A 27,522-nucleotide genomic window follows, 5' to 3' on the forward strand; every position below is an offset into this window, starting at 1 on the left:
AAAAAGGTAATCCCTGTCCCCCTTCAAAACTAATAAAATCATTGGAAGGGACCCGTAAGAATCATCGAGTCCAGCTCCTGGACCTGCACAGGAAGTCCCCAAGAGTCACACCATGTGCCCAAGAGTATTGTCCAAACACTTCGTAAACTCTTGTTAAGGCTTGTGTTGTGACCACTTCCCTGCGGAACCTGTTCCAGTCCTCAACCACCCTCTGGGGGAAGAACCTTTTTTTACTATCCAACCTAAATCTGCCCTGACACAGTTTCAGGCCATTCCCTCCAGTCCTGCCACTGCTCACCAGAGAGAAGAGATCAGTGTCTGCCTCTTCCCTTCATGAGGAAGTTGTAAACTGTTGTACACAAATCACCAAAACACACACAGTTGCTTACCATTCCCAACCTTTCCTCAACATTTTTTTCTCCACATGCCTCTAAGCTCAGAAAAATGCTTACATTTAGTCAGGGCAACTGTGATTTTCAGCAGTACTTCTGCACATGGTCACCACAGAGCAGCACTGGGTGAGAGGCCAATGCTAGTAGATCATCAAAATAGATTTCAGAAGCTGTAAAGATCTCCTTGCCATAAACAATACAGACTACAGACATCCAAATCATTAGGTAAGTACGAACGTTTACAGGGACATCAAAAAGATAAACATAGCAAGAAAAAGAGCTGCTCTACTCAAAGCTAGGAAGCAAGATCAGCAGGAGGGAGGTTTGAGGGATACAAAACAAAAAGCATAAATTTTTAATTGAACCAATATAGGGCAAAAAAGACTTTCTACCAAGGTTTAAAAAACTACTTCATTAATCTTGGCATAAAGCAATTTGCATTCATTTTCTTATAACTGGTCAGAAGCTTCTCACTTGGATAGTGTTATATGTGTACTTAACAGCTCTTTCACCATTTGGGCTATTAGAGGTTATCCAAGTAGCCCTTCTTCCTGTTCCTTCCACTCCAAACGTCCTTTCAAATGATAGGAGGGAGGCTAATACCCTCCCTAAAGAGTGGCTATCCAGGTTGCAAGAACAGCTGTTTAATGCCTCAGCCTGCTGCCCCACAGTCACGTGATGGAAGCTAAATTCAGCAGGTAACCCTTGCATAAGTCCAATATTTGAGTTCAAGTTAGACATCATACTCCAGCCTCTACAGACAGAGCACTTTTCCATTAAGTGTTTGCCCTTTGCTTTCATCAGACAGGCAGGAGTACAGCTTTAGCTTTCTTTCATGTCCTGCCCCCAAGCCCACCTCACCTAGCTGCCAGGAACTCCCCTTTATACATATTAACATCCTGGAGTACATAAAGAATTAACCCTGCTTACCTTAATCCCCTCTCTATACCCACCCTTCTCTCCCTTCCTCTCATACCTCTAGTTGCTTTTGTAATTTCCTTCCTCCCTTGAATTTGGTGTGGCTACATAACCCTCGTCTCCACCTGGAGAGGGGAGCCCTGGCACACCTGAGCCATGACTCTCTTACAGACCCTTAACACCAAGGCCATCACGGAGCTTCCACCCCATGCTTCTGATGACACAGGAAGGTATTTTCATGTAGTCAATCCCAAAGGAAACATCGTGACTTGCCTTTTCCACAACAGGGATTGTTCTGCAGAAGAATTGGTCACTGGGCTGTGACTTGAGCAGAAGTCTGTGGCAAAACTGACCACTGAACCTTGTCTGCAGATACCTCCCAAACATCTGTAACCACAAGAACATCTTCATTCTGGAGCCAGTGCTGCTCCCTCTTTTTCCAGCATTTCACAAGCCTTAATGTTCCTAGTGTTTCTGGAAAATAGAAACAACAATGCTGTGACAATGCTGGAGTTAGTTTCACTTGATTTCCCAACAGCAATCTCATCCTGAGTTGTTTACATCACTGCCTTGGCCCTCAAGGTTACTTATTTGAGGAGGTTAATGCTGCCCTGTTGAAACAGGTCGATGAAACGAACCATGTGAACACTAATCTCTTGTGGAGTGCTGCCTGGGTACTGGCACTAGCAGGCTGACAAACAACTGTGCTTTTCTCAAAAATGAATTAACCCTCAAAACTAATCTCTTTCCCCCCAGTAAGAAAGTGCAATAGTTCTGCAATTGCTCACAATGCAGCAGTAAGCCAGACCAGTGGGATTTACAAGGCAGCTTTTCCTGCATGTTAAACTCAACTGAAACTCTTCAAATCCACTCATGCCCCTGCAAGCTGAGATGCCACAGAGACGGCTTCACATACAATCTCTCGTTGTTGTGTTTGTTTTCTAGCCTAATGAACAGTGAGCTGTTAGTACCTTCAAGATGATAACATACAGGCAAACAATCTCTGCTTTTTCAGGAAGACTTTGTGTTTTTGCCAGCCATTGGGAATTCAAAGGAAGACCAAAGGCAGCCTGTTACAATGTTGATTCCAGAATGTTACTGTAGTATTGTTGTCCATAGTCAGCAAGAAAAGCACACCAGTCATGAAGCTCAACGCAAGTGCTCTCAGCATCACTGGAAAGCCGTAGTTAAATGTCTTTTTCTTACCTGTGATGTTTGTGTATGTCAGGTCATTCCATGGCAGACTCTTGGCACGTGCTTCATAGGAGCATGTCCTGAGGCAGAGGAGCAGTCCTGCTCCTTTGGGACTCAATTTTTTTTCTAGGAAAGGTACTACAGCCATCTCTGCACCCACGTAAGTCAAACCTCCTGAGTTCAGCAGGCCTACTGCCTGTAGGAGCTTGCAAAACTGGGCCTTGGTAGTAAGAGTGAAACCAGTTGAGAGTGGCCCCAGGGAGCCATTGCTTATTGCTTTACAGTAGTGTCCAGGACATCCTCCCTGCTTTCCAAGTAGTGGAGATGCCTTGTCCCTCTCCCTGCCCCATGGTGTTTGTAAGGAATGATGTTCAGTGAGAGCTGATTTGTGACAGCACAGCAGTTGTGTACCAGTGAGGAAAGCCTGCGCGTTTCAACGTCAAGCCCATGACTAAATCAGTCTCCCCTGCTGTCAATTTGGTAATGCTCAGTTACTAGTGTAATCTCCAGGCACAGGACTATCCCTCCCTTTCTCTTCAATGTCCTTGAGCCCATCTTTTATGAAGAATTCAGGAAAAATCTTCTCTAGCTAAAATTGATTCTGTAAGGGGGACGGACTAGGCAACAAGTCCAAGTATGAGCAGGCACTAGTCTCCTCTGAGAGAATCATGGAATGCCATGCATCCACCCTTGCCTTTGATAAGTCTGAAAGGGCATTGCTGAGACTTGAAAATTCTGAACAGTGACTACAGCGCAGAAGCAGGGATCCCATCTCCTTCACAGCTGAAGCTCATTGAAATCAGAACAGAGGGAACTCCATGTAGAGCACCAAACAAGTGTGCAATAGACTTCCAGGCACATCACTGCTCATGTACAAAGCCATCAGGTGGCAACAGTTTCATAAATAGGTAAGGAAGGGGGAAGTAAACTTAATAGGTTTGATTTTGTGTTCAGAAGAAATGTTCACTATGAAGAGGTTTTAGCAAATTCTGCAAAATGTGTGTGAAATCTTGAAGCAAAGCTGAGCCATGCCCTGTTCTTTTCAAGAAAAACTTACAAGGTGGTTATGCTACATTGATTCCTTGTGGCACTGTGATGAGAGCTCTATTTTCAGTGCTTTCCCTGAGAGCTGCCCCCAGAAGTTTCTTCTCAGAACAGTTTAGCAATGAGCCAGTCTTTTGCTCAGAGCAGGCTGACAGTTTTGCACTTTTGCAAAGGAATTTAAAGGTTGTTAAGAGGACACCCACTGCAGGATCAGGCACATAGTTCAAGGTTTTATCTTCATGGGAAGAAGACAAAAACAGGGTGAAAAAATAAGTTAGTCTAGATGTAGTTATACTCCTCCCCTCATCACAGTAGCCAGCAACTGGCACCACAGGTTTGTTTCATCTCATGAGCCTGGGCACAGCAAATTCATCAAATAGCTCAGTGCCATTCAAATAAATTCCTTTTGCATGGAAAAACCCTGAGTGCTGTGCCAGGGCAATCCCTTCCTGTGTAAACACTGCTGGTGCTCTTGAGGCAGCAAAGCAAAGCACTACTGGGGAGGGGGGAGACACCTCTCACTAAATCCACATCCAAAATCCACTCTTTTTCAGTGACCTGAAATGGAGAAATCAGCAAGAAAAGCAACACAGCCCCCCTGCTCCCAGGACTGAACCAGGGCCATTATGGGTCTGACAGAGAACCACGGTGAACAATGAATGGTTTCCATTACTATCAGATCACCAGGCTGGCACTTAAGAGACAAAGTAGATGCAAGGTATTGGCACTGTTACTGCTGTACATTTTTCTGGCACGGGGGAGAGAAGGGCAGCAAGGGTTAGTTGCTTAAATCATGGCCATTTTGAGAATCTAACTTCCAACTGCTCTTTTGCTTTGCTGTGAAGTATGGGGTGTTTTCTCTCAGTACACCAGAGATGAAATAGTTTTTCCTACTCGGATTTCACCCAGCTCTACTCCCAGAAGTATTTTCCATGCTTTGTCCAATGACTCATATGAACACAGCTGTATCAGCAACTGCTTTTCCCCCAAAAACAACTACACTAGAAAAGCTCTTCAGTATACACACTGCAGGGGTATCTTTTTGACTCTACTTGTGCAGACTTAATCACAGGAAGATCATCACACATGCAATATGTACTCTACCGACAATGACAGATAAAGACTTCCACAAGAAGCCATGTTAAGTTGCCGGCCAAAACCATCTTCTAGCAGTACACTTCATAAATAAAGCAAAATTCACTTTCCTCTCAGTCTGGTAAGTTCTTGGCATGCCAGAGATGTTTCAGTTCTCCGAAAACACCATTCTCATGTTTCTTTGTTCAGATCAAGGTACAATTTATGTCCTGATATCCCAGAACAGCCATTCAGCATGAAGGGCACCACTGCATTGATCTGTGTCTTATGACAGCAGGATGCAGTTAGGATTTTTTCTGGTTACAGACTGTTAAGCATATGGATGTACCAGGAAATCCTAGTCAACCATTTTATTGATGTTGTCCCTAGATCTTGGAATCTGACAGTCATGAAATCGGTGCTTTTAAACATTTAAAAACCAAATTACTATAATTAGCTCTGAAATTATGTTACTGGCCTAATTCAGGCCTGCTGTTCATTCAGTTTCACATTTTGGAATTGAATAAACAGATCCTAGAAAACAAAGTCCTTTCATTGCTGAATAGATGAGCCACTTCACTGAGTAACTGAGAGCAAAACAGAATGGAGGTGGCTAACATCAGGAAGATTCAGTTTCCACACACTGTTTGAGAAATAGCAGTGTCAAAACAAGCACCCAGGTTCACACAAGCTTTGCTATCTCCTCAGTACTCACAGAGCTGAGTCTTATAGTCTGCCAGAAAATTCACACACCTATTGCAGACAGAGATAAAAATCAAAGCTGTGTTAGAGCTCTTGAAAGAACAGCTGAATCCAAGAGCACTTGCACGGTAATAATAATAAACACAGAAACATTTAAAACAAAGAATTTTAATAACTTCTCTATAACAAATAATTAATCAAAGAGGCCGAATCCCATGTCATCATCAGATTCTTCTGATTCCTCCTTCTTCTCCTCTTTCTTCTCCTCAGCTGAAGAAAAAAAAGACCAAGTGAATAGTCAGTATTCACACTGCACCACAGATTTCCAAGATACAAGATTTGGTGGTCTCAGCTTCCCTGCCTGCAGGGTTTATCTCATTCCCTTTCAGCAACCAAGTAACACTGAATGGATACAGACATTACTGTTGCAGAAATGTGCTTTACACCACCAAGTCTCTTTCGATTTTTAGTTTTAAGCAACACCAATCCTAAGGCAGACAAAGAGCAAATGCTTCTGACTGTCCAAAGGAAAAGTAACTGTTCAGTTGACACTTCCATCACTGAACAGCTGAAGTGGAGAAGCCTTGAAACGTTGACTCAGCTGTTAAGCTGTTACCAGAGACAAAAGGAGTTGCCCTGGAGCCACAGCTCTGCACTCTCACTCACCGGCAGCAGGGGCCGCAGCTGCGGCAGGAGCAGCAGAGCCCCCTCCAGCTGAGACTGCCACGGCTCCCCCAGCCGGCATGCTGGCAAGCTTTCCATTACCTGAACGGGACACAAGAGAGGGTATTTATTTACACGCTCATCCCAAGCACACAAGTTAGGGGAAATGGAAAAGTGCAGGAAAAAACTGATCCTGTCTCATGGATTGAACCTGTCACTAATCTGCTGAAAGGAGCAAGAGGCTGCATTCATGATAAATGTAAAGCATTCTATGGAAAACACTCAGGACTTTTAAGATTCACAAAGGCTTACCCCAAGAACACTGGCAGCATATTATTAGTAAGTTTTCTTCTGTTCAAAAAGTCCCTTTCTTCCAAAAGCTGTCATAAAAATAGCAGCAAACACATCCAATTTCGCACACCCACATTGTTCTCTGAATACAGCACAGTAGCCCAGAAAGTGATAATGTACCTCAAGAGCAACACTGGCAGCACTGCTTTCTCCTGCTCCTCTTTTTTCCCCTTTAAGGGTAAAGAGAACTCTGAGGGCATAACGGGATCACACTTACAGGAGAGAAAGGGAAAGATTGATTTATTTATGGCAAAGAGTACAGTATTTAAACAAATTCCTCAGCACCCTATGAACCCTATATTGCATCTCCTTTGAGACTTCTGATTTCTGTTTGTATTTGGAAAGGCAGCAAGTTCTCTGGCCTCTTGCCTTTCACATACCAAGGCTCCCTTGGCATTCAAAGGTCACATACACACTATGTTTGCCTGTATTCCAGTTTCTGGGAATCAGTTTCTAAATAATTCCCTGTTACTTCAAGATCTAATTAAACTAGCAAAGTAAACAAACATGTTTCATATGCATGTATGCTCTAAGAAACAATTTATTTAAAGTATTACAGAAAGAGACAGCCTAAGTGTGTTGTAACCACAACTATAATAGCTCTCTTAGGTCTTTCAAACCACATGGATAGAAATGTCCAGTGCCTGCTCCTGACGCAAGGCCAGGCAAAGTGCTGGCTACCTTTAAACAAAAAATATGCCTGCAAATTCCCTTGTGCCTATACACTTGCAAAATAGTAAAAATTCATTATTCAGAAACCTTTGCACTACCTCAGCTCTGCTTTACTTCAGCCCTACGACCCAGTCAGTCATGTAAAAAGTTCCAGCCTCAGTAAGAGCACAAATTTTTATGGAAATCAGCCCTCAGAGTTCTGTCTCAGGGAAAAGGAAATGCTGGACTCTGAGAGCTCTACAAGACATGTGCACTGGAGGCTTGTGCTCATGGCAGAGAGTGGAGCTGCACCCCAATGCCAACTGCCTGTTCCTTATGTTTCACATCACTGGGGCACACAAGTGGGTGAAACACAAAACATCTTCTAGAGACCCCAAAGGACAGCTCGGTCTCTTATCAAGATGTCCAGAAAACTCCATCATGAGCAGACTTCCAGTAAGCTCATACATGTTTCAGTTCTCCAGTTTAATGTGGTCCACAAGCGAAACCCAGCAGGTACTGGCACTGACCTGCAGGGAATTAGAATGGACCTGATTCCACTCAATCCAGCTGTGATCCACATTGCTGAACAGACAAAGAGTCTGTGACTTGGCAGCAATTCCCTACTCTCAGGTCTAGGCTATCAAAGGAACAGAGTCAATTACCTGGCTCATTCAGAGACTCTACTTACCCTGGGCAATTACATCTTCAATATTTTTTCCATTCAGCTCACTAATAACCTGTAAGTAAAATTTACAATGTTAGAGTTTCCAAACAGCATAAGAACAACTTACATTTAAACAAGTACTGATAAATCATCATATGCAGTGCCTCCATCCTGCTGCTTATCTAGCCCCAAAATTCCTTACTTTTAAGTACCAGGAACAGAACACTGACCTGAAAACTTCAGCTAAGTCTTTAGTACTTTAAGCATTTTCATGAAATCTGTTGCTGAACTCATAACTAATCCAGTGAACTTGGAAAAGAGAGGATACAGAAATGTTGTGGAACCAATTAGGAAGCCCCACCAACAGTGTAAGTCACTGAGGGACTGTTTACATTTCTTGCTTAATGGCCCCTGGGAGGCTCTGAAGCACTGGGTTCTGGACCCAAAACCACAGGGTCCCATTCCTAGTCCTACCACATGTTAAAAGCCAAGCTATTGTATCCTTGCCCTGGAACACAGAGTTCCAACTTTAATTTTAGGACCATTGTTGTATAACCAGAGATGACAAAAGCAAAACACAAACCCCAAAACTGTTAAAGCAAGCACTTAAAAATAATGCTCCAGAACTTACTGGTGAGTCCCAGCTACCAGGAGTCAGTGGCCAAATCTAAAGGACTTTAGCAAGAGCTTTTTAACAGGCACCTTCTGCTTACACAGAGTGTGGGATGTGTGAAATATGTGCCTGCATCACTGCTCCATCCAAGAGAAAGGCGCTTTTAAGACTTCACTACATTTACACAGGCTTAAAATACAGACAACCCAAAAATTAATTATGACCAAAACAGATTCCAGAACAGCTTTCTGAATATTGGAGGATCAAAGGAAGCAATTAATTAAGGCATTAAACCTAAAGGAGCCAAAACCAAAAGACCTGGCATTTAAACAGGAGCACCACGAGTTCAAACCAACATTCCAAACCATAGTAAGGACACTGTCAGCTCAGCCAACCCTCTGCCTTGTTGGGCCTATGGCAAAATACTGGAAAAATAGTTTCTTTTCATCTGTACTTCTCTGGAAACACTTCACATAGGAGTATGAGAAAAGTGATAAGATCATTTTATTGGTTCTTGGTTTTTTTCTCCATTGTTAATTATTTCTAGGTCCACAATGCTGAAGATCTATTATTTCACAAAAAACATTCTAATTAAGATACTCTTTAGAAGTCGTTTTTTAACATAACCACAATCATATTAATTTCCAAAACCTTCCTATATATTATCCTCAAATACCTTTAATCTCCATGTTAGGACTTGCCTATGTTTCTTGGTGAGGAAACAAATGCTGCTTTGCAGCACACTAAATAAAAATGTATTACTGAGTATCAGACCTTCAAAAGTGTTAGCTCTGGATCGATACTGACTGAAAATAAGAAGTGAACCTTCAGTGCAGACCATGTCAGAACATTTTCAGTGCATCCTTATATGCAGCCACCATCTCAATGAGGATGATTAGCCTGAACTACCAGAAGCCAGCAACAACTGACAGAGACCTTTGTAGAGGTATTGAATACACTCAATACCTTTGCAGAGGTATTGAATAAGAAAACCAGACTTTCAACAAAAGTTGTAAAAACTTATGACTGGCTCAGCAGTGTTTAGAATTCACACTGGTAAGGATCACCAAATGTCTGAACAGTGTAAGAGCACACCAATAGGGAGGCAACGGGAACACTGAAGCCAAGGAAACAGCTCCAATGTCTGGTGCTGGCTGGGACATCTGGAATAAAGAGGCAACGCCACCTTGTTCATGCGTTCATCATCCGTCTCGATGCCGACGCTGTCGAGGATCTTTTTTAAGTCCTTGGACGTGGGGGACTCGTTGCCCCCGAGCACGGCGAGCAGGTAAGCAGCGACGTAACGCATCCTGCAAGAGGAGAGGAGAGTTTCAGCCCGGCCGAGTTCCGCGTGCTCGGAGAGAGCCCATCCCTGCTCCCTCCGAGCCACAGTCCTGCGGCTCCGCTTCCAAAGGAGGGCCCGCGGCCGGCGAGGCCACGCTGCGCAGGCTGTGCCAGCACGGGGCCCTCCCGCGGGCGGTCCGCACACGCTCCCGCCCGCGCCGGCACCGCACACCTCTCCCGACACGAAGCAGTAACGCGGCACTGCCGATCTGGTGTCCGCCTCAGCCCGTCCCGTGCCTCAGCCCGTCCCGTGCCTCCGCCAGCTCCGGCCCCGGCGCGGGCCGGGAGAGCACATGGCCGCCGTTCTCCCCTCCTGCCCCCCCCCTCCCCTCCTTCCAGCCCGAGTGATCTCGCCCGAGCCCCGCGGTCGTGGCGGGGCTGGCGCGCGCGGGCCGGACGGCACCACTGCCGCGGAGGGGGGCGCGCCGCGCCCTTACCTGGCGGCGGCGCGGGACAGCGGCCTAGGACGTGCGCGCGCGAGGGCAGAGCGGCGGCGAAAGGAAGAGGCGAGGCCTCGGCAACGCCTTCTTCCCGCTACCCCTCAACAACGAGCGCTGCCATTGGGCCGGAGCGGCGGGCAGCGCGCAGGCCAATGGGGAGCCACGGGTGCGGCCGCCGCCAGCGCGGCCGGTAGCGCATGCGCAGAGCATGGGCTGCCCATGCTGGGTGTGCTATGCGGCCTTGGGGTTTGTGCTGGGATGGTGGAGATTCCCCAAATCACGTGGTCACAGAGTGAAGGACATTGGAAAACACCTCTGCGATAACCGCGTCACACCTCTGACCTAATGCCACTCTGTCCACTAGAACATGGCACTGAGTGCCACATTCAGTCTTTCCTTGGACACCTGCAGGAACAGTGACTGCACCTCCAGCCCCGCGCAGTCTGTTCCAATGTCTGATCACTCTTTCTGTGGAGAAATTATTCCTGATGTTCAACCTAAACCTCCCCTGCCACAGCTTAATACTGTTCTCCACCTCTGGAATGCTGCCCTGGACTGGCCTGGTAGGGTCAGCACAGTCCCCTCCATTTGTCCCGTGAGCTGGGTTCTGCCACCAGGTGCACCCTAGGCAGATCCACACACACAGCCCTCAAATAAGTATTTGTTTGTTTTGTATCAGTGCAGAGACGGGCAATGGGTGATGAACCCAGAAAGCCAGTGTCTGGCCTTGTTGCCTTTCTTCATGGAAAGGGTGGTCAGGTATTGGAAAAAGCTCCCCGGGAGGTGGTGGAACCATTGTCCCTGGAGGTGTTGTGGGAACAACAGGACATACCAGTTAGCTTTGCTCTAGTTGTCACAGTGGTGTGTGGTCGGTGGTGGAACTTGATCTTGGAGTGGCCAGCAGGATTAGGGAAGTGATCATCCCTTGGCACAAGTGAGGCCACACCTCAAGCCCTGTGTCCAGTTCTGAGCCCCTCACTTCAATTCAGACATTGAGCTGCTGGAATGTGTCTGGAGAAGGGCAATGGAGCTGGGGGTGTTTAGGAGGTTCAGAGGTGACCTTAGCACTCTGTGCAACCACCTGAAAGGAGGCTGTAGAAAGGCAGGGGTTGGCCTCTTCTCCCTGGTAATTAGTACAGGACAAGAGAACATAGCCTCAAACCGTGTCAGGGAAGGTTCAGATTAAACATTCAGAAGAATTTCTTCACAGAGAGGGAGATTAGACATTGGAATGGACTGGCCAGAGCAAAGTGGAGTCACTCTCCCTAGAGGTGTTTAAGGAAAGACTGGATGTGGTAGGTGCTTAGTGCCATGGTCTATTGGCCGTGGGTTGGACTGAATGACCTTGGAGGTCTTTTCCAATCTGAATTAAATATTTGTGAAATACCTCAACTCCGTGTGTAGATTGGCTTCTTCCACACTGGGTGGCAGAACACACTTGTGGGACAGCACACTGAGGCAAGGCTCCACAGGAGGGACAGGGCTGCTCTCCTGTGCTGGGAGGCTGGGAGCTGGTAATCCTGTGCCATGGGATTACGGGAGTCACCACCTGTGTTTATTCACTTGATTTCCTGCACTGGGGAAAGGAATGGAAGTAAAAAGTTAACGCTGTGCTGAAACCCATTGGATGCAAACAAACCAGGCGTGCTGGTTCAGCAGCCTGGGCTGTGGCTGTCCCAGCCTTGCTGCCCTGGGGGTGCCCCAGAGATCCCCAGTGTGGTGGGGCTTCTGTGGTAGCTCAGGTGCTCTCAGAAAACGACCAGGCTCAGGGTGTTATAACTGAGCCAGAGCTTGGAGCAGTAGTCAGTGGTTGTTGTCTACTACCTGTAGGAAATTTCCCTCAGGGCCATGTGCAGCTTGCATCCAGAGTCCCAGAATCAATAAGTTGGGAAAGACTTCTGAGATCATCAAGTCCAACCTATGACCAAACCCCACCCTGTCAACTAGACCATGGCACTGAGTGTCTTTCCTTAAACACTTCCAGAGACAGTCACGCCACCACTTGGCGGGGCATCTCATTCCAATGCCTGACCACCCTTTCTGTGAAGCAGTTCTTCCTGACGTCCAGCCTGAACCTGGACATAAGCTGGAGAGCACGTCCTCTTGTCTTGTCACTTGTTTCTTGGGAGAAGAGGCTGACCTCCACCTGGCTACAGATCTCCCTTCAGGGCAGCCCCAGCCCTGCGCCCTCTTAGGCTCGCAGCCCCTGCTCCATTTCCCTCCCTAGATTTGTATGGAATGAGCACAACACCCGGAGCTGCCCGTGCCTCCAGCTCGCTTGGAGCCCAGGGGAGCCGAACCGGGACCGGCTGCGGTGCCAGGGCCGAGGCCGTGTGGGGAAAATCTTTCGTGCCCTTGCTGTGGCAGCAGGACGCCTGGATACTGTTACCCATGCCATCCGGCCCGTGTCTCGCTGCCTCTGGCACCTCCCCCGTCCCGTCCCGCCCCGGACCGCGGCGCAGCTCCCGAGAACTTTTCAGGAAGTGGCGGGCAGAGCTCTGCCCTGCCCAGCCCAGCCCCGGCTGCCGAGCGCCCGGGGCCGGTGCGGAGGGGTGAGACGAGCCGGGCACCGGGGGCGGCTGCGGCTGCTGCTGGGGCCTGGGCAGCGCGCCTGGGGACGGGGCCGGGGCACGGGGGGCTGCGGGCAGCCCGGGCCGGTGTGCGTCCGTGTGAAGGGCTGTGTGTGTCCATGTCCGGGCTGTGTGTGTCCATGTGCGGGGCTGTGTGTGACCATGTGCGGGGCTGTGTGTGTGTCCATGTCCGGGCTGTGTGTGTCCATGTGCGGGGTGTGTGTGTCCATGTGCGGGGCTGTGTGTGTGTCCATGTGCGGGGCTGTGTGTGTCCATGTCCGGGCTGTGTGTGTCCATGTGCGGGGTGTGTGTGTCCATGTGCGGGGCTGTGTGTGTGTCCATGTGCGGGGCTGTGTGTGTCCATGTCCGGGGTGTGTTTGTCCATGTGAGGGGCTGTGTGTGACCATGTGCGGGGCTGTGTGTGTGTCCATGTGCGGGGCTGTGTGTGTGTCCATGTCCGAGGTGCGTGTGTCCATGTGCGGGGCTGTGTGTGTGTCCATGTGCGGGGTGTGTGTGTCCCTGTGCGGGGCTATGTGTGTGTCCATGTGCAGGTGTGTGTGTCCATGTGCAGGGCTGTGTGTCCATGTGAAGGGCTGTGTGTGTCCATGTTCGGGCTGTGTGTGTCCATGTTCGGGCTCTGTGTGTCCATGTCCGGGGTGTGTGTGTGTCCATGTGTGGGGCTGTGTGTGTGACCATGTGAAGGGCTGTGTGTGTCCGTGTGCAGGGCTGTGTGTGTCCATGTGCAGGGCTGTGTGTCCATGTGAAGGGCTGTGTGTGTGTCCATGTGCAGGTGTGTGTGTCCATGTGAAGGGCTGTGTGTATCCATGTGCGGGTTGTGTATCCATGTGTGGGATGTGTGTCCATGTGCGGGGCTGTGTGTGTGTCCATGTGCAGGGCTGTGTTTCAGAGTGTCTGTGGCACCACATCTATCCGTGTTTGTTGGCCCTGAGGCTGCCTCTGTGGCTTCTGGACCCACCCTCTGGTTCCTTCACCACTGACAGTTTTGCAAAGCTATGGCTGATGGACCTTTTTCATACGTGTCTGTAAGGGGGCTGTGTACACATTGTGCACCATGTCTTTGTAAGAAATGCTCACCTTTATACTAAAGCAGTAGTTTCACTTTTATCCCATTGGCACTCAGTTTCACAAACTTGGTTCAACAAGGGCGCAGCACAATTTGTGAGCTGCCTCTGGGTTCTGCTTCCTTTTCTTCTTGCCTTTACATTTCTGCCCTTTGAGAGGATGACGCCTCCCTCACACTGTGCCTTGGGAATATCAGTGCTGCTGTGTCCCACAGGCTAACGCTGCTCCTCAGGGTGTTGCTGGGGCGTTATCTTGTTTCTGGCCTGCTGGCCTCGGACATTGGAGCCAAGTTTGTTCTAATTCTGCATCACTCAAAGGAAACTCCTGTATACCAATTTGATCCATGGCAGGGTTTACAAAGAGCTCCTGATATTCACACCATGAGCCAGTTTAATTGCCAACTCAGGAGGTGTTGCTCCTGCACCACCAACATGTCTTTTCTAACCCTGTCACTGGCCCTGACACGTTTTCTCTGCTGCCCTTTGTCCACTTGCTTTTATCCCATTGACACTGGGTTTCACAACCGGGTTCGATTGGACCTGCCACAGTCTGTTAGCCACCTCTGGGCTCTGCTTCTCACTCAGCTCTCCCTGCCCCAGTTTTCTTCTCTATTTATAAAGCTTCCTACTAAGGCACCTTGAAATCTGCATTAGGCATAGGCATTTACATTTATGTCTTTTAAAGTTAATATTGGTCTTTATTCTGATAGTGCATAATTGCTCCATTCCCTGCTGAGATGTTGGCTGGAAAAATTCAGAGGTTTTCTCTAGAAGGAGAAGGCTCTGTGACATCTGTCATGCTGCATTTCTGTGCTTATTGCCTCCAAAGCTTTCAGTAACATGCATGTAATCTTTCCTACCATCTTGCTGTCATTATGAACTGTTTCCAGCCACTCTGGACTGGGGCAGGAGCCTTCATCGTGAACTTGTGTTCTTTTTCAGAGCCATCTTTCCTCGTCTCCTTGTCCCAGCTGCCTTGTGGTGCTGCCAGTGCCTGCCTGCCTGGCAAGTCAGAGCATGTCTGGACCCTGTGGATGAGATGCAGAAGATGGCAGAGCTGCTGGGGCTCAGGGATGAGTGCGGGGAGGGGACTTTGGGGGCTCCTGCCCCGGCTGGCTCCTGCCTTGCTGACAACAGACTGAACCTGGATGTTTATCCTGACGGCTGCCGCCGTTTCCTCCAGCTGTTTGAGGAGCAACAGGGAGAGCTGGTCCAGGTTGAGTTCCTCCGGCTCAGCAGCAACGATTGCCTCCTTGACACTGCCCTGGGCAGCCTTCCTCATCTGAAGCACCTGAAATCCCTGGTGCTTAAAGGTAAATTCTGGGGCCCATCACCATCCAGCTTTTCTAGGCTCAGATTTTTTGTTAATAATTTTCTCCATATTTGCAGGACAAACTGCCCTTGGAAGTGTTTTGTTCCAGTGCCCCTTACCTCAGCTTTGGCTCAACCTTGCTCAGACCTGAATGCAGATTTCAACAAGATGCAGCTTCTGGGCTCTTACTTCCTCCCTTTGTTTTTACAGCTGCCTGGGGACTGGGTTTTTGGAGTCTTGTTGGGTTGATGCTGCAGCATTTTCTGTAGCCATTCTCTAGAAGAGCATTTCTGGAGTTATGCAAGAAGAAGGGGATTGAAAGGTGTTGAATCTTTTGGTGAATGTTCAGCCCCTATTTCACTTTTGAGAGTATAATAAGCTGTATTTGTTGTGTTTCTGTCTGAATCAATCCATGCTTTATCCTTGCTTACTGTCAGTGACTGTAGGTTTAGCAAAGTTCAAGACAGACCCGAAGAGGCTGTTCAACATTTTATCTAAAGTAGGACACAGGTTGTTCTGGTAGTTTGGCAAAGTGTAATAACTGTTAGAACTATAAATATTGGGTCATTATTTGACTGTCTCATCTATTTACTGTGGTAGGATATCAATACAATTTGTATAATTTCTGTATCAGACTGAATAATTTGCTCTTTGGGAGGTAGAATTTTAAAAATAATTAAGAACAAAAAGGGGGAGTTTGGGGGTAGAATTCAGGATTCCAGCTGAAAACTGAGAAGTCTGAGGTTTGTTTCTATATCTGTCACAAATTTCTCATGTGAATAATTTGATTTGTCTTTCCCTCCCTTTAGTAAGATGGCAATAACAGCAGTACCTTTTATCAGTCTTGTTCTCTGAGATGTACACACACCCTGAGAATCCTGAAGTGCAATAAAGCAGTTCAGTAAAATCTTATGTACAAAGTCCAATGTGCCTGTTGGTTGTTCTCATTTTGTACCATTGTGCAGCAAAAAAAAATATTTGGTGCCCTCTGCTGTATATGGATATAAATAGAAAACAGTAGAGAAGGAGTATGAAACAATGATTAAGTGGAAAAGTTTGGAAGTTTCCTTTTGTTTGCTCAAGTCATTTTCCAGGGGTGCAGCCCTTCTCTAATTTGAGTGTCACAAGCTGGGATATGGAACTTTCATTCTTCCCTCTCTGTGCTGTCTGCCACACAAAATAGTGAATTATCTACTTTCCCTCCCACATTTTCACTGCTCTTTCCTCAGGTGTGCCCTCTAGTCTTGCAAGGGCACATTTCAGTCCTCAGGGCTGTTTGCTTCTCAGCAGCATGGATAAATCCTTGAGGGCAAGGACTATTTCCTTGATCCATAAAGTGTTGTTGGCCACCAGTAGTGAGGAAGAAGTGGGGAAGGAGAGTGGGATCTTGGAGGTGTATGGGCCACCCTGCTGAAGTGTGGTACGTGTGTGGGGTGGCCTGGCTCGTTCTGAGCTTTGACTCTAGATGTGTTTAGCAGAGCTATGCTGGTTCACTGTGGCATCTCCTGATTTCATAACAGCTCTTCATTTCTTACACCCCTTTCACTGATCAGGAAACTGAGGCATGGAGCAGAAAACTCACTTCTCTGAATACTTTTTGATTAGTGCTGCTCATTGTTATCAGTAACTCCCAATCTTGTGGATCTCTGTGCTGAGTCTCACATGAGGTTCTCCTGGTAGCATAGTGACCTCTTCTTCCACTTCCCTCCACCCAGGTGGCCATGCTAGGGATGAGTTTGGTTCCTATCAGCATGGCTCCCTGACAAGCTTGCCACCAGACTTTGGGAACCTCAGGTGTCTCTCCCACCTGGATCTCAGCTTCAATAGACTCTCCACCTTGCCAAGCTGCATTCTCCACCTCCCCAGCCTCCGTGTGCTCATGGTCAGCCACAACAGCCTGGTGACACTTCCTGAGGACTTTGGCTCTCTGAGCAAACTGACTTTCTTCTCTGCAATGAAAAATCAGCTGAAGGACTTACCTCAGAGCATTGGAGAGCTGTCAATGCTGCAGGATCTGAATCTCTCAGAAAATGCTTTGGAATTGCTCCCTGAAGAAGTTGGGAATCTGCACAACTGCACAGAGCTGGATCTCTCTGGGAATCGCTTATTGAGCATCCCAGACTCCCTAGGTATGTATTTTACTGGGGAAGAGAAGGACATGGGCTTGCCAAGCTTTTGGTACAACCTCTGACACCCTTGGTCTCTATCTCCAGAGTTGTTAGCATAAATCATTTTATATTGGAGCCAAATGGAAAGGGTATCCAGAAGGATCGTGCTTGGTTCAGTCAGTGCCTTTGAGCATTAACAACTCTCTGGACCACCCTTTCTGTGAATCAGCGACACTGCTGAGATTTCAATACAATTTACAATAACTGAAGATCTGCCCTGGCTGGTTTTGGGTGGCAGAAGAGCTGAGGTTTGATGGGGTGAGAATCTGGGCTTGAAATCACACTGTCCAGTGTGGACCAGTCCACAGAACTGGGCTGTGACTTTGGCTGCCCAGCTTCCTGGGTCCTCTATTACATTGTGACCAAGGTTGTTTTTGATGCTGTTACAGAGCTGTCTTACTTGTAGCTGGAAAGAGAGGACAGAGGAGGCTGTGTTGCCTCTCGGCTAATTCCTTGCACTCCTTTATTTTGTGAGCTAAAGGGATGTTAAGCTTTTGTGCTTTTCCCTCATTATGTGTGTGTTTACATGGGCTGAGGAGAGAGGGAGGGTTTGAGCTGATATGGAGTTCAATTAACAGCACGGATGGGGGGTCACTTCTTGTTCCAACCTGCAGCCAATTTGAAGTCTCTGCGTCGGCTGCATCTGCACAGCAATCTCCTGGTGACAGTCCCTGCCTCTCTTGCCAGCCTGCCCAACTTGTCTAGACTTGATCTGCAGAACAACTGCCTGCGTGCCATCCCTGCTGAGATCCAGGCCTTGCCGTTCGTGCACGTCCGCGGCAATCCCTTGGGAGAAACGGAACCGTCCCCGCAGGCTGGTAATTGCAGGGCTTCTGCTGCTGTGTGTTCTGCCCAGCTGTTCCCTCACTCAGCCCAGCATGGTGTAAATGGGTTTGGATTAGAGAAGACAAGCAGGGGGGAATCAGATCAGCATTTCTTTCTCTGGAATAATTATTAAGTTGTAAGGATACAGACAGTATTAGTTATGTTTTTATGAGGCCTATCCCGGTCTGAAGGGCTCAGTGGCCCCTGGAATTGGGCTTCTTGGTAGGGTTTTACAGTGGAAGTGAAAATGGGACTCACAGGAAACAGATCAGGAGAGGTCCCTAAACGGGTCCAGCCTTTTTAGCAGAGGTAAGCACCAGTTCCTGGACTTGCTGCATGGCCCTAAGGCTGTGGTGGCTCATGCTAGAACCTCAGAGAACAGCAAGGGGTCATTCTGCTGTGCAGTTACCTCCTGCTTTCCTGAGGTTCACAGGCTGCAGAGGAGCAGCTCTTAGTCTTAGAGGAAGGTGATGAAATGAGCAGGAATCTGAGCAGGGTTTCCCAGTGGTGCTCATGTTCACAAGAGCAAGCACTGATTCCTGAGGTGTCCCCAGGCAATCAAACATGGCCCCGAGAGCTGCAGAGGGAAACTGAAATATTTTCAAATTCCCTCTGCTTCTGAGTTTCCCTGGGGGAGAGCTAGCATTTTCAGTATGTCCTGGGACCTCGAGGCCACATGCCATCCTCTTGCTGCAGTTTGTTCTGGGGCCCACTGCAGTGTGACCAGGATTCCATTAATGACTTCTGTCAGATTAGGGTTAAGCCAAAACTGTTCAGCCTTTCTTTGTCTACCTTGGTTTAAGTAACCTCTGTCTCCTTTTCCTATCTAAATCTTCTTATTGCCACAGATACATCCAGTACCAGAAGGCTGAAAAGACTCTTCCTTGCATCAGGAGAGGGCAGGTAAGCCTCTATTATTAAGAACTTACATTACAGACAAGGTGCATGGTGGGTATTGCAGGAATGAATAGCATTCCTCAGTAGGCCAGTAAAACACAAGTATGAGATTATTCTCTCAATTTTTGGAGGGCTGAAGTCATTGCACAATGTCATTAATTCATGCATGTCTTCTGGAAGCTTTACTGTCACCTCTGAAGGCTGCAGAGTGGTCCTGGCCTGTGGCATCCATTTCTACTTTCCTCCGGGGGCTGCCTCTGCTCCTCTGCGGATCCACTTCCGATCCCTCACGCCGGATCCGCAGTGGGTGAAGCTGAGACACCACGATGTCCTGCTGAGTAGAGTCCTGGAGCTGCAGCCTCATGGCATCCAATTCCAGCAGGTGAGGATACCCCCAGGTCACCTCCTGATGAATCTGCCTTTGCAGTAGCTCAGTAGAGTTTTCTGAGAGCGCCTTTTGGGACCTGTGAGACAGTTACCCCCATCCACAGTGCTTTTCATAGCTGCAGGACCCCCTCTGAAAGAAGCCCTGCTGCAGAGAGAAAGGAGACAGCCAGCTTCTGTGATACTGTGCTGGTCTGGCACCTTTGCCTTGCCCACTGCTCCTGATTGAGCTGAGCTATAACCTTTCTCACTCACAACACTCCTGCTCTACCAGAGGATAAGTCCAGCATCTGGCCTTAGCCTGGAAGGAGAATGGTTTGCATCCTTCTCTAAGAGTCTGACTGTGTGGTTTGCATTCAAGCTGGGGAGTAGTCACACCACCTGCCAGCCCCATCATGGCTGACAGCAGCTCACTGCAAAGGTTGCTTTGACCTTTTTGCTCAGAATCTGCTGAACCTTTCCTACCATCAAAGTTTATAGCAGACTTGACATTTCCTGTCACCTCCCGGGAGATCACAGGGCAGAGCAGGTTCTTTGATTCCCTGCACACAGGCCATGCTCTGCCCTCTCTCATCTGCATAGGAAGCCACAGAGCAGAGCTGGCCTTGGTTTTATCCTTTCAGCTGGTGTCTCTCACAGGAATGCTTTTTTGCCAGGAGGTGCAGATCTGGATGCCATTTATCTCACCTCAAACCCCTCACCAGCATGAGGTGGTGGTTCGGACCTTCAGTGGGCAGAGCTGGAATGATCTGAAAACGAGAGTGAAGCAGAAGAGAAAATCAAAGGTGAGCAGATTGAAATTACCAGTGACACACTTCATTCCTGTTCCCCTCTTTGGTTGTGCCCAGCCAAGAGTGAACCTATTTGAAACATCTCATGAGCTGTGTTTTGACCAGCTGCAATAAAATTTAGTGGATTTCAGCTCCAGGTTTCCTCTCTCATGGAGAGAGTTGATGAGCTGCATCCTGCCATGTTTCATCCCTGATTTAGTACTTTCTTCTGCTTGGCTGGTGCTCATTTTCCTGCCTTTATTGTATTAAGTTATATACCTATATGTTTTCTTCTTTGCCCTCTGTCACAGAAGTGTGTGGCCCACTGTTGTGTCCTTCACTTCTCTTGGTTCCTTGTTGTGTCTCGACTTGTCCAAAATGAATGCAAAGTGCCAGCAGAGGGGACATTGCTCTTTTCCAGTGTGGATCCAAACATCAAAGTGGTCTTTCCTCCTGGAGTCACCCAAGAGCCTCGTAGTGTCAAGCTGCAGGTATGCATGCTTTTTGGTGAGCTCTGGTGCAGCTGTTTCTTCATGTTCAGTACAGAACCAAGCAGAGATGTCTGCCCCAGGATAATTTATGTCTAGACGTGGTTGCTTCATGGGCTGACCCATCTCAGATCACCTTCTCTCCTCACTTCCATGCAACATGGGCCTTGCTCTGTGCTGTCCTGTGTGGGAAAGGGATCTTCAGCAGACCAGTGGGTAGCTGCTATGAAGGGAACACAAAAAGATTTTGACTCTTTTACCCTTGCAAAATTGACCCTAAAAGAACAGCTCAGTGAGAACTGGGGGTGGCGGGGGAATCTAATTCTAAAATCACCCGACTAAAATTAATTGTTCTGTAGAGCTGCTAGATGCTCTTGTAATACTTTAAGTCCATCCCAGCCAGACAGGTTGCCAGACTTCAGTTGAAGTTCACTGTGCTTTATTTCTCAATGGGCCCTGCAGCAAGAGCAGCATTTGCCTGCTGGGTGCTGGAGGGACTGAGTGAGCAGTGTGGGAATTTGGTGCCTGACTGCTCTGCTCCCTGTGCTGTCTGCCCATCCAGGTGCTGCCAGTCTCTGCAGAAGAGATAGAGGAAATCACAGCCCATGCAGAGTGCAGAGCCAGTCCCCTGCTCTACCTCTCCCAGGACTCCCCGGTGGATTTTCTCAAGCCAGTGAGAATTCAGCTGCCTCTTCCACCCGGGATCACAGGTCAGCTTATTCCCAAAATTGACAAAGGGAAATGCCATGTTTGGAAAACCACAAAGGGCAAGAAAGAATTTTATTTGCCTCTGCTGTTGTTAATAAAGCTTACTGCTTTTCCTGCAGGAACAGCAAGGCGTGTCCGCTGACTGCGTGGTGGTGCAGAGCGGTGCGAGCTGAAGGTAGTTCAGGTCCATCAGATCAGGGCTGGGGTTCACAGAGCAGACAAGCTGGGAGAATGGTCTTGGCAAAAGGATTTCTCTGCCAAACCATATGTGTATTTTAACTGCTGGTTTTACTGAGGCACTCCTGCCCACTGAGGAGATGCATTGTAAAAGGGTTTTGATTCATGACTGGGAATAGCTTGAAGCAAGAAATGAACATGCTGCCTCCAGGGGTCTGCCTTCTCTTTTCCTTGCTTATGAATCAGGTGCTGAGCTACTGCATTTAGAAATATATGATTGTATGCTAAGCCATATCCCACTCTGACAACTGCTAAAAACAGCCTCAGTCATGGCAAGGATCCCTCTGTTTGCTGAGTACCCTGAGTGTCCTTACTCCTATTTTCTTTGACCTCTCCTGGTTTTCTTGTAAAGAAATACATGGCCTTCATTATAACACTACCTGGTATTTGTATGCCTGAAGTGCATCAGGATTGAAAAGTGTGTGATATGTACATTAGAAAGAGATAGAACTTAATTAATAACCCTAGATTTTAGTGATGAGAATTGTCTAATGAATCTGTTGGTGGGAATGAGCACACTATCATTTTAACTCTGCATATTTTGCCAGAATATCCCAAAAGCAATGGGATAGCCTGGTCCTTTTATTGCTGCTCTTCTTTGACCAAAGTTCAGTTCTGGATGCTGAAGAGAAGGCTGTGAACCCTTACTTGGTGTCTTTAAAAAGTAAATCACCCAAACCTGTGGCTGGGTTTGTAAAGCCACGAATAAAAGTTTCTGCTGCATATAGCATATGCATATAGCATATAGCATCTCGTGATCTTTGGTGTCTTTAGGGCTGAATTTGGATCGGTCAAGGCTGCATATACTCCACGGTGACCTGGAGGGCCAAACCTGGAATGACATCACCAGTGAGGTGGTGCTGGAATTCACCCATCTTTATGCAGTGTTTGAAGTCACTCACTTCTCCTGGTAAGTGCAAGATTAGTCCTGAGGAAAAGATGGGATGTTACTCTGCCTTGCTTTTCCAACACTCTGACCAGAGGCCATGACATTACCTCTATCTGTTCCCTCTTCCTTTTACAAGTCATGCCCAGTGTAGCACTTTGTCTCTACCTGTCATTCTTTCCAATCATGTGGGTGTGACACTGGCACCTTTCTCTGGGTAGGGTCCCTCATTTTTTTAAAATTCCTTGTCTCCAGGTACTGGCTGTGGTACACCACCAAGACCTACATTGGAGGCATTGCCAAGAAGGTCTATGAGCGGCTGCGTCTGTACCAGGTGAACTTCATTGCGCTGCAGAGGAAGAGGGATCCCGAGCAAGTCCTGCTGCAGTGTGTCCCCAAGCACAAGGTCTGATCTGGGTTGCACTGCCTTGCTCCTGAGCTTCCCAGGCTTCCCTTTGTAGGATGCAAAGGCAGCAGTGCACCAAACAGTGACCAGCAGTGTCACCACACTGTTGGTGGTGTGATACTGACTCACAGGGCAAAGAAAAAACTCGTTCTATCCAGTGGCAAATGCCATGCACTGATTTCCTCCCCTGCAAACTCTGAGGTCTGCAGGACTGCTAAAATCAGCTGAACCACAGTTACTGGCCATGTACATGCTATTATAATCCAGCAAACATGAGGTAAAACATGTTGCCTTAAATTTAAGTCAAAGTTTACACATCACTTGTCTGATATGGGCTAGTGGTGTGGGCAGCAGCACTGCTTTGTTTTCAGCTGGAGTGGTTAGAAATGGTAATTTTCCTTATGTTCCTTGCTGTTCTCAGTTCAAGCACAGGAACAGAACATATGAGCACTCCTTAGTCTGTTTTAATACAACATCAGGTTAGTTTATGCAATGAGTGTGAGCTAATCTGGCTGATTTTGTCAAGAAGGAGATGGGAAGTGCTCACACATTCTCTTCTGCTGCCTCTTCCTAGGGGTATCAGCCCTTAGCAGTGTTGTTTCAGATTAGTGTGAGCATGAGTGTGCAGCTGTGGAGAACGTGTCCCTTGGCAGGCAGTGCAGCTTGGTGAGCTGAGGGTTATTTTATCAGACTGCCACTACTGGGCTGCATATCCAGCTCTGCATAATTCTCTGCTCTGGTTGCTCCTTCTCTTTACCTGTGCTCCTGTATTGAAGTGACCTGTGGACACAAACATCTGCAAGGATTTTTTATATTGGGCTGTGGGCTAAAACGGTCTCCAGATGAGGCATCAATGACACTCAGTGTGAGATGGTTGTTTGGGTGTGTCTGTAATCCTGCTGGGAATGGTCATGGAGTGAGAGCAGTTTACTGTTACAAATAGAAGAATCTAACCCAACTCTTACACTGCCACTGTGATCACAGGCTACAAAGCCAAAATGAGCTTTCTGGTGTCCTCAGCTGTGTGCTGTTGTAGCATGTGGCTTTTTGCAGAGAAAAGGTATTTGAATAGTGAGTGGGATATGGTAGCAAGTAAATCCCTCCTTGCCTTTGAAGTTAAAAAGACATGTTAAAAAGACAGAGACAGTACTGAAATGCTTTTTTAATGTGTCTTTGTTCATTTGTTTACATCCTTTTCATGTAAATTAGTCTTCCCTGTTGAAGGTGAGAGGAACATCATGGGTATAGCAACATGGGTTGAGGGACAGATGTGCTTCTGACCAAACACTGTTGTCCTTGTCAGGTTGACCCAGTGCTGAAGAAGCTGCAGGACCGCTATCGAGGACCTGAGCCATCCGACATGGTGGAGATGTTCGAGGGAGAGCAATTTTTTGCAGCTTTTGAGCGAGGCATCAACATTGATATGGGTATGGCAGCATCGGGCTCGTTCTGCTCCTACCTCCCTCCCTCCCTCTTGTGCTGCTCTGTCCCTAGACATGTTTCTGCTGTGGGTTGTACTCCTCCATGGCATTCCTCTCTGCCTCCAGCTCCCCCACTACTCACAGCAGCCAGCCCCTGGACATTGAACTTGTCACATTCTCTGGTCACATAACTTTTCTGTCTACTTCTCCTTATGAAAGTGCTGTTTGCAGACTTTCATTTCTTCTCATGCTCTTGTAAACCTGCAGAGGGCAATAGCCAGGTGGGTTCATTTTTATGACTGATCTGCTTCTGCACACTTTTCTCCACAAGTTGAATGCTTCCTGCTTTTCTGCACAGATCGCCCTGACTGTGTGGATGGACGTCTCTCATTTATTTTTTACTCCCACTTGAAGAACATGAAGGAAATCTATGTGACCTCCCCTGTGGACAGAAAAGACCAAGCTGTAAAAGGCCAGGTGAACAACCAGTTACACTGACTTCTTGTTTGCTCCTTCATCATTGCTTTTACAATACTCATTATAATAATCTCTGAGTGCTGGGCATGACTCTTTTCCTACCCTCTTTCTCTGGCTTTGCATTTCACTGACTAAACTCTGAACAGTCAAGAAGTGTAATCTCGAAGGATCACTCATCACTTAACTGTCTGACTTACATTCCTGCCATTAATTTTTGGGGTGCTGGCAGAAAGTCCAGCCTTTATGGCAGAACCTCAGTGCTCCTCCCAATTACACGTAATTGAGAGGCCATTTTTGTGGGTTGAGGATAGATGAGAATGCTGAATTCATTCTTTCCTAAATGGAAAAGACATGGTGCCAATAGGCTGTGCTACTGTGCTTGGATCAGAGCCTCACTGCAATCTTTCTCTTTGCAAAGGTCTCTTTCTACCGAGGAGCAGTTCCAGACAGCATCCCTGAAGATGCCAGCAGGAGGAGAAAAGGTCCAGACTCCCTCTGGCTTGCTACTCTGCCCATCAAACTACCTGTAAGTTGTCTCCTACAGAAAAATTAATCTAGATGGGGTAAGAGCATGGCATTTCTGCTCAGCTGATTTTGTCTCCTCCATGAGAAGGCATGCAATGAATGAGCACATGGAATAGCTGCCCAGTCGTGTCATGGTGGAGATTTTGCACTCCCTGTGAGCAAGCTCTTCTGAAACAAGAACATGAAGAGCTGGGAGTGGTCTCCACCTCTCCTGCTCATCTTGCCTGTCAAGCACAGGCTTGTTGGGTGGGTGGTCAGAGAGTCAGAGAGGGTGGATCCTTTGAATAAATGACAATGTAGTACACAGGGAAGCTTGTTGTAATTAAGGGAAGTGTCTGTTTTGTTTATAAATTTCTTAGTCACACAGCTCATGCAGCAGGAGAAAAGAAAGGAATAGGATGAGGTTGCTATGCTGAATTTGAACATAGATGTTGAGTGCAGGTATTCTGCAGTGAGCTTTAAAGGCTGGGTTGTAGGTTACAGTGAGAAATGCAACTTTTGCTTTAAGTGACATTTGAGAAGCCTAAAACAATAAATACCTCGGTAGGCTGAATACTTCCCTTCCGATCACGTGTGATGATCTCACATCCCTTTCTGACACATGTAACCTCAACTACGAACCTACACTAAGTGCTCTTACTGCTGAGGCAAAATGCTCCAGGGATGTGGTTTATTTTAAACTGCTCTGTAAATGCAGGAAAGGAAATTTCTGATGTGAGCTATGACTGAGCATTACAATTTGATATTTTCCTGAGGCAGTGAGCATTGCTGGTCACTGCCAGTGTAAGTCCTCCTTCCTTCTTGCAGCATGACCCTTCAGCCCAGGCTTTCTCCTTGAAGTGACACCAAGTACTTCCTTTCTCCCAGTAGAAGGAAGGAGATTTCACTGTGGAGACTGATAGTGACCGGACACTTTTCTATGAAAAGAAAGAATGTTCTTTCTCTCTCTTCTTTGTGACACAGCAACTGAAACCCCGGTGGGATGAGAACCCCAGTCCCCTGTATGGCTTCTCCTTCCCTCCCTTGAACCTGGGCAATGCTGAGACTGGCTACCTGACCCAGGCAAACCTGCTGAGCATTGCTAGGCGTGTGGGAGCTGACTGGCAGAGCATTGGCCTCAACCTGGGCCTGACCTACCAGCAGATTGAGCGCATAGGATACAATAACAGGTGAGAACAGGACACAGTAACCTACAGTGATGCATTATATATGTGTGTCCATCTATCTGCAGTGTAATAGTATAAATCAATGCTTGGCTGGTTGAAAGTTCTTCCACTGTAATTGTTTCACTGGATTAAAGATGGGTTGACTAATGATTCTTCTGAAAAGAATGCCTTTTATCATGGGAAACTGATTATGTTCTCTTGCCATTATAAAATAAATTTTTTTGTTTGAAAAACAAAATCGGGAAGTAACAAACCTGATGAGCTTTGTAGTTCAGCTGAGTTGCATTCCTATTCTGTTCTGCGATCAGATTCCTGGCCAGACTCCATCTCTTACAAAGAGAAATTATCTATGGCTTTAATAGTGAATATCATTGTTAATCAAAAAGAGCTTGTGGCACATCACGGGATATGCAGTCTGACCAAAAAGCCAAAGCAGTAGGAGAGAATTTGACTTGTTATAATCAAACTGGTGAGGAAATTATATTCCAAAGCAGAATGCCTTAATTTGATACTTCTATTAGGAAAATATTTTATAGAGAAACATCCATGCAGGAACTGCAACTCCTGTATGCTGGGTAGGAAAGAGGCAGGCCCACTGAGTGCTTTGTGTGTCTGGATGGCCTCTTTAAGGCTCCAGCCATGGCTGGCACTTAGGTAAGGTCTCTTTGGTTTGCTGCTCAGGAGAGCGTGTTGGTTACTGCTGCCTTTCTTCCTTTCTTCAGAGAGGACCTCAATAAGCAGATCCTGGACATGCTTTTCTCGTGGGCTCAGCAGAACTCAGAGGATCCTGACTGTGTGAGCAAGCTGATCAGAGCCCTGAAAGAGAGTGGCCGCCAGGACATCGCTGATGAGGTGGAAGCCATCGTTGAGCTGGGGCGGCAGAAATACAGCGAGTCCATCCGCCGGCTGGGCCTGGAGCAGGAGAGCAGCACTGAGGACTCTGCAATAGCTGTGATTAGCACCTAACAGAGAAAAATGGGGCTCGTGTGGACCCCCTCTGTGTACTCAGAGTGATGGTGCCTGGGGACTGCTCCCTCCTCAAGGGCCTGAGGCTTCCTGAGGAGCTGGGCATTGATTCTCTCGGGTCTGTACTCACATGCCACTTCTGCCAATCCCAGGAAGTTTAGAGTGCATTTATGAACCCTTC

At 47.4% G+C, this 27,522-nt stretch overlaps 2 protein-coding genes and 1 non-coding gene across 3 annotated transcripts; 1 reads left to right on the top strand and 2 right to left on the bottom strand.

The window, feature by feature from the left end:
- Positions 1-5,476: 5,476 nt before the first annotated feature.
- On the bottom strand, positions 5,477-10,140 carry RPLP2 (ribosomal protein lateral stalk subunit P2). The gene is made up of 5 exons (XM_058807370.1): positions 10,051-10,140; positions 9,456-9,579; positions 7,681-7,729; positions 5,991-6,089; positions 5,477-5,594 (listed from the first exon to the last, which is right to left on the bottom strand). Exons 2-5 carry the CDS (start codon positions 9,576-9,578, stop codon positions 5,518-5,520), a joined length of 348 nt encoding a protein of 115 aa, XP_058663353.1. The 5' UTR covers position 9,579; positions 10,051-10,140; the 3' UTR covers positions 5,477-5,517.
- Positions 7,410-7,542, bottom strand: LOC131559574 (small nucleolar RNA SNORA52). The gene has a single exon (XR_009274901.1). It is a non-coding gene; the product is annotated as a small nucleolar RNA SNORA52 (small nucleolar RNA).
- A 4,589-nt stretch (positions 10,141-14,729) lies between the features above and the next one.
- Positions 14,730-27,341, top strand: PIDD1 (p53-induced death domain protein 1). The gene is made up of 15 exons (XM_058807558.1): positions 14,730-15,018; positions 16,733-17,146; positions 17,800-18,003; positions 18,859-18,913; positions 19,088-19,289; positions 19,948-20,076; positions 20,373-20,552; positions 21,112-21,259; positions 22,269-22,404; positions 22,636-22,786; positions 24,090-24,213; positions 24,566-24,684; positions 25,103-25,210; positions 26,173-26,378; positions 27,098-27,341. The coding sequence occupies exons 1-15, from the start codon at positions 14,745-14,747 to the stop codon at positions 27,339-27,341; spliced, it is 2,694 nt and encodes an 897-aa protein (XP_058663541.1). The 5' UTR covers positions 14,730-14,744.
- The last annotated feature ends 181 nt before the right edge of the window (positions 27,342-27,522 follow it).

This window comes from Ammospiza caudacuta, chromosome 6 (assembly GCF_027887145.1).
Source record: "Ammospiza caudacuta isolate bAmmCau1 chromosome 6, bAmmCau1.pri, whole genome shotgun sequence".
NCBI lineage: Eukaryota > Metazoa > Chordata > Aves > Passeriformes > Passerellidae > Ammospiza > Ammospiza caudacuta.

Bases quoted from the DNA above. Each gene is read 5' to 3' on its own strand.
- RPLP2 (XM_058807370.1), bottom strand. From the start codon at position 9,578: ATGCGTTACGTCGCTGCTTACCTGCTCGCCGTGCTCGGGGGCAACGAG. The intron at 7,730-9,455 runs GTGGCGTTGCCT...TTTTACTTACAG, and splicing joins ATGATGAACGCATGAACAAG to GTTATTAGTGAGCTGAATGG. The intron at 6,090-7,680 runs GTAAGTAGAGTC...TGTCCCGTTCAG, and splicing joins TGAAGATGTAATTGCCCAGG to GTAATGGAAAGCTTGCCAGC.
- PIDD1 (XM_058807558.1), top strand. From the start codon at position 14,745: ATGCAGAAGATGGCAGAGCTGCTGGGGCTCAGGGATGAGTGCGGGGAG. The intron at 15,019-16,732 runs GTAAATTCTGGG...CCCTCCACCCAG, and splicing joins GAAATCCCTGGTGCTTAAAG to GTGGCCATGCTAGGGATGAG. The intron at 18,914-19,087 runs GTAAGCCTCTAT...GTCTTCTGGAAG, and splicing joins CTTGCATCAGGAGAGGGCAG to CTTTACTGTCACCTCTGAAG.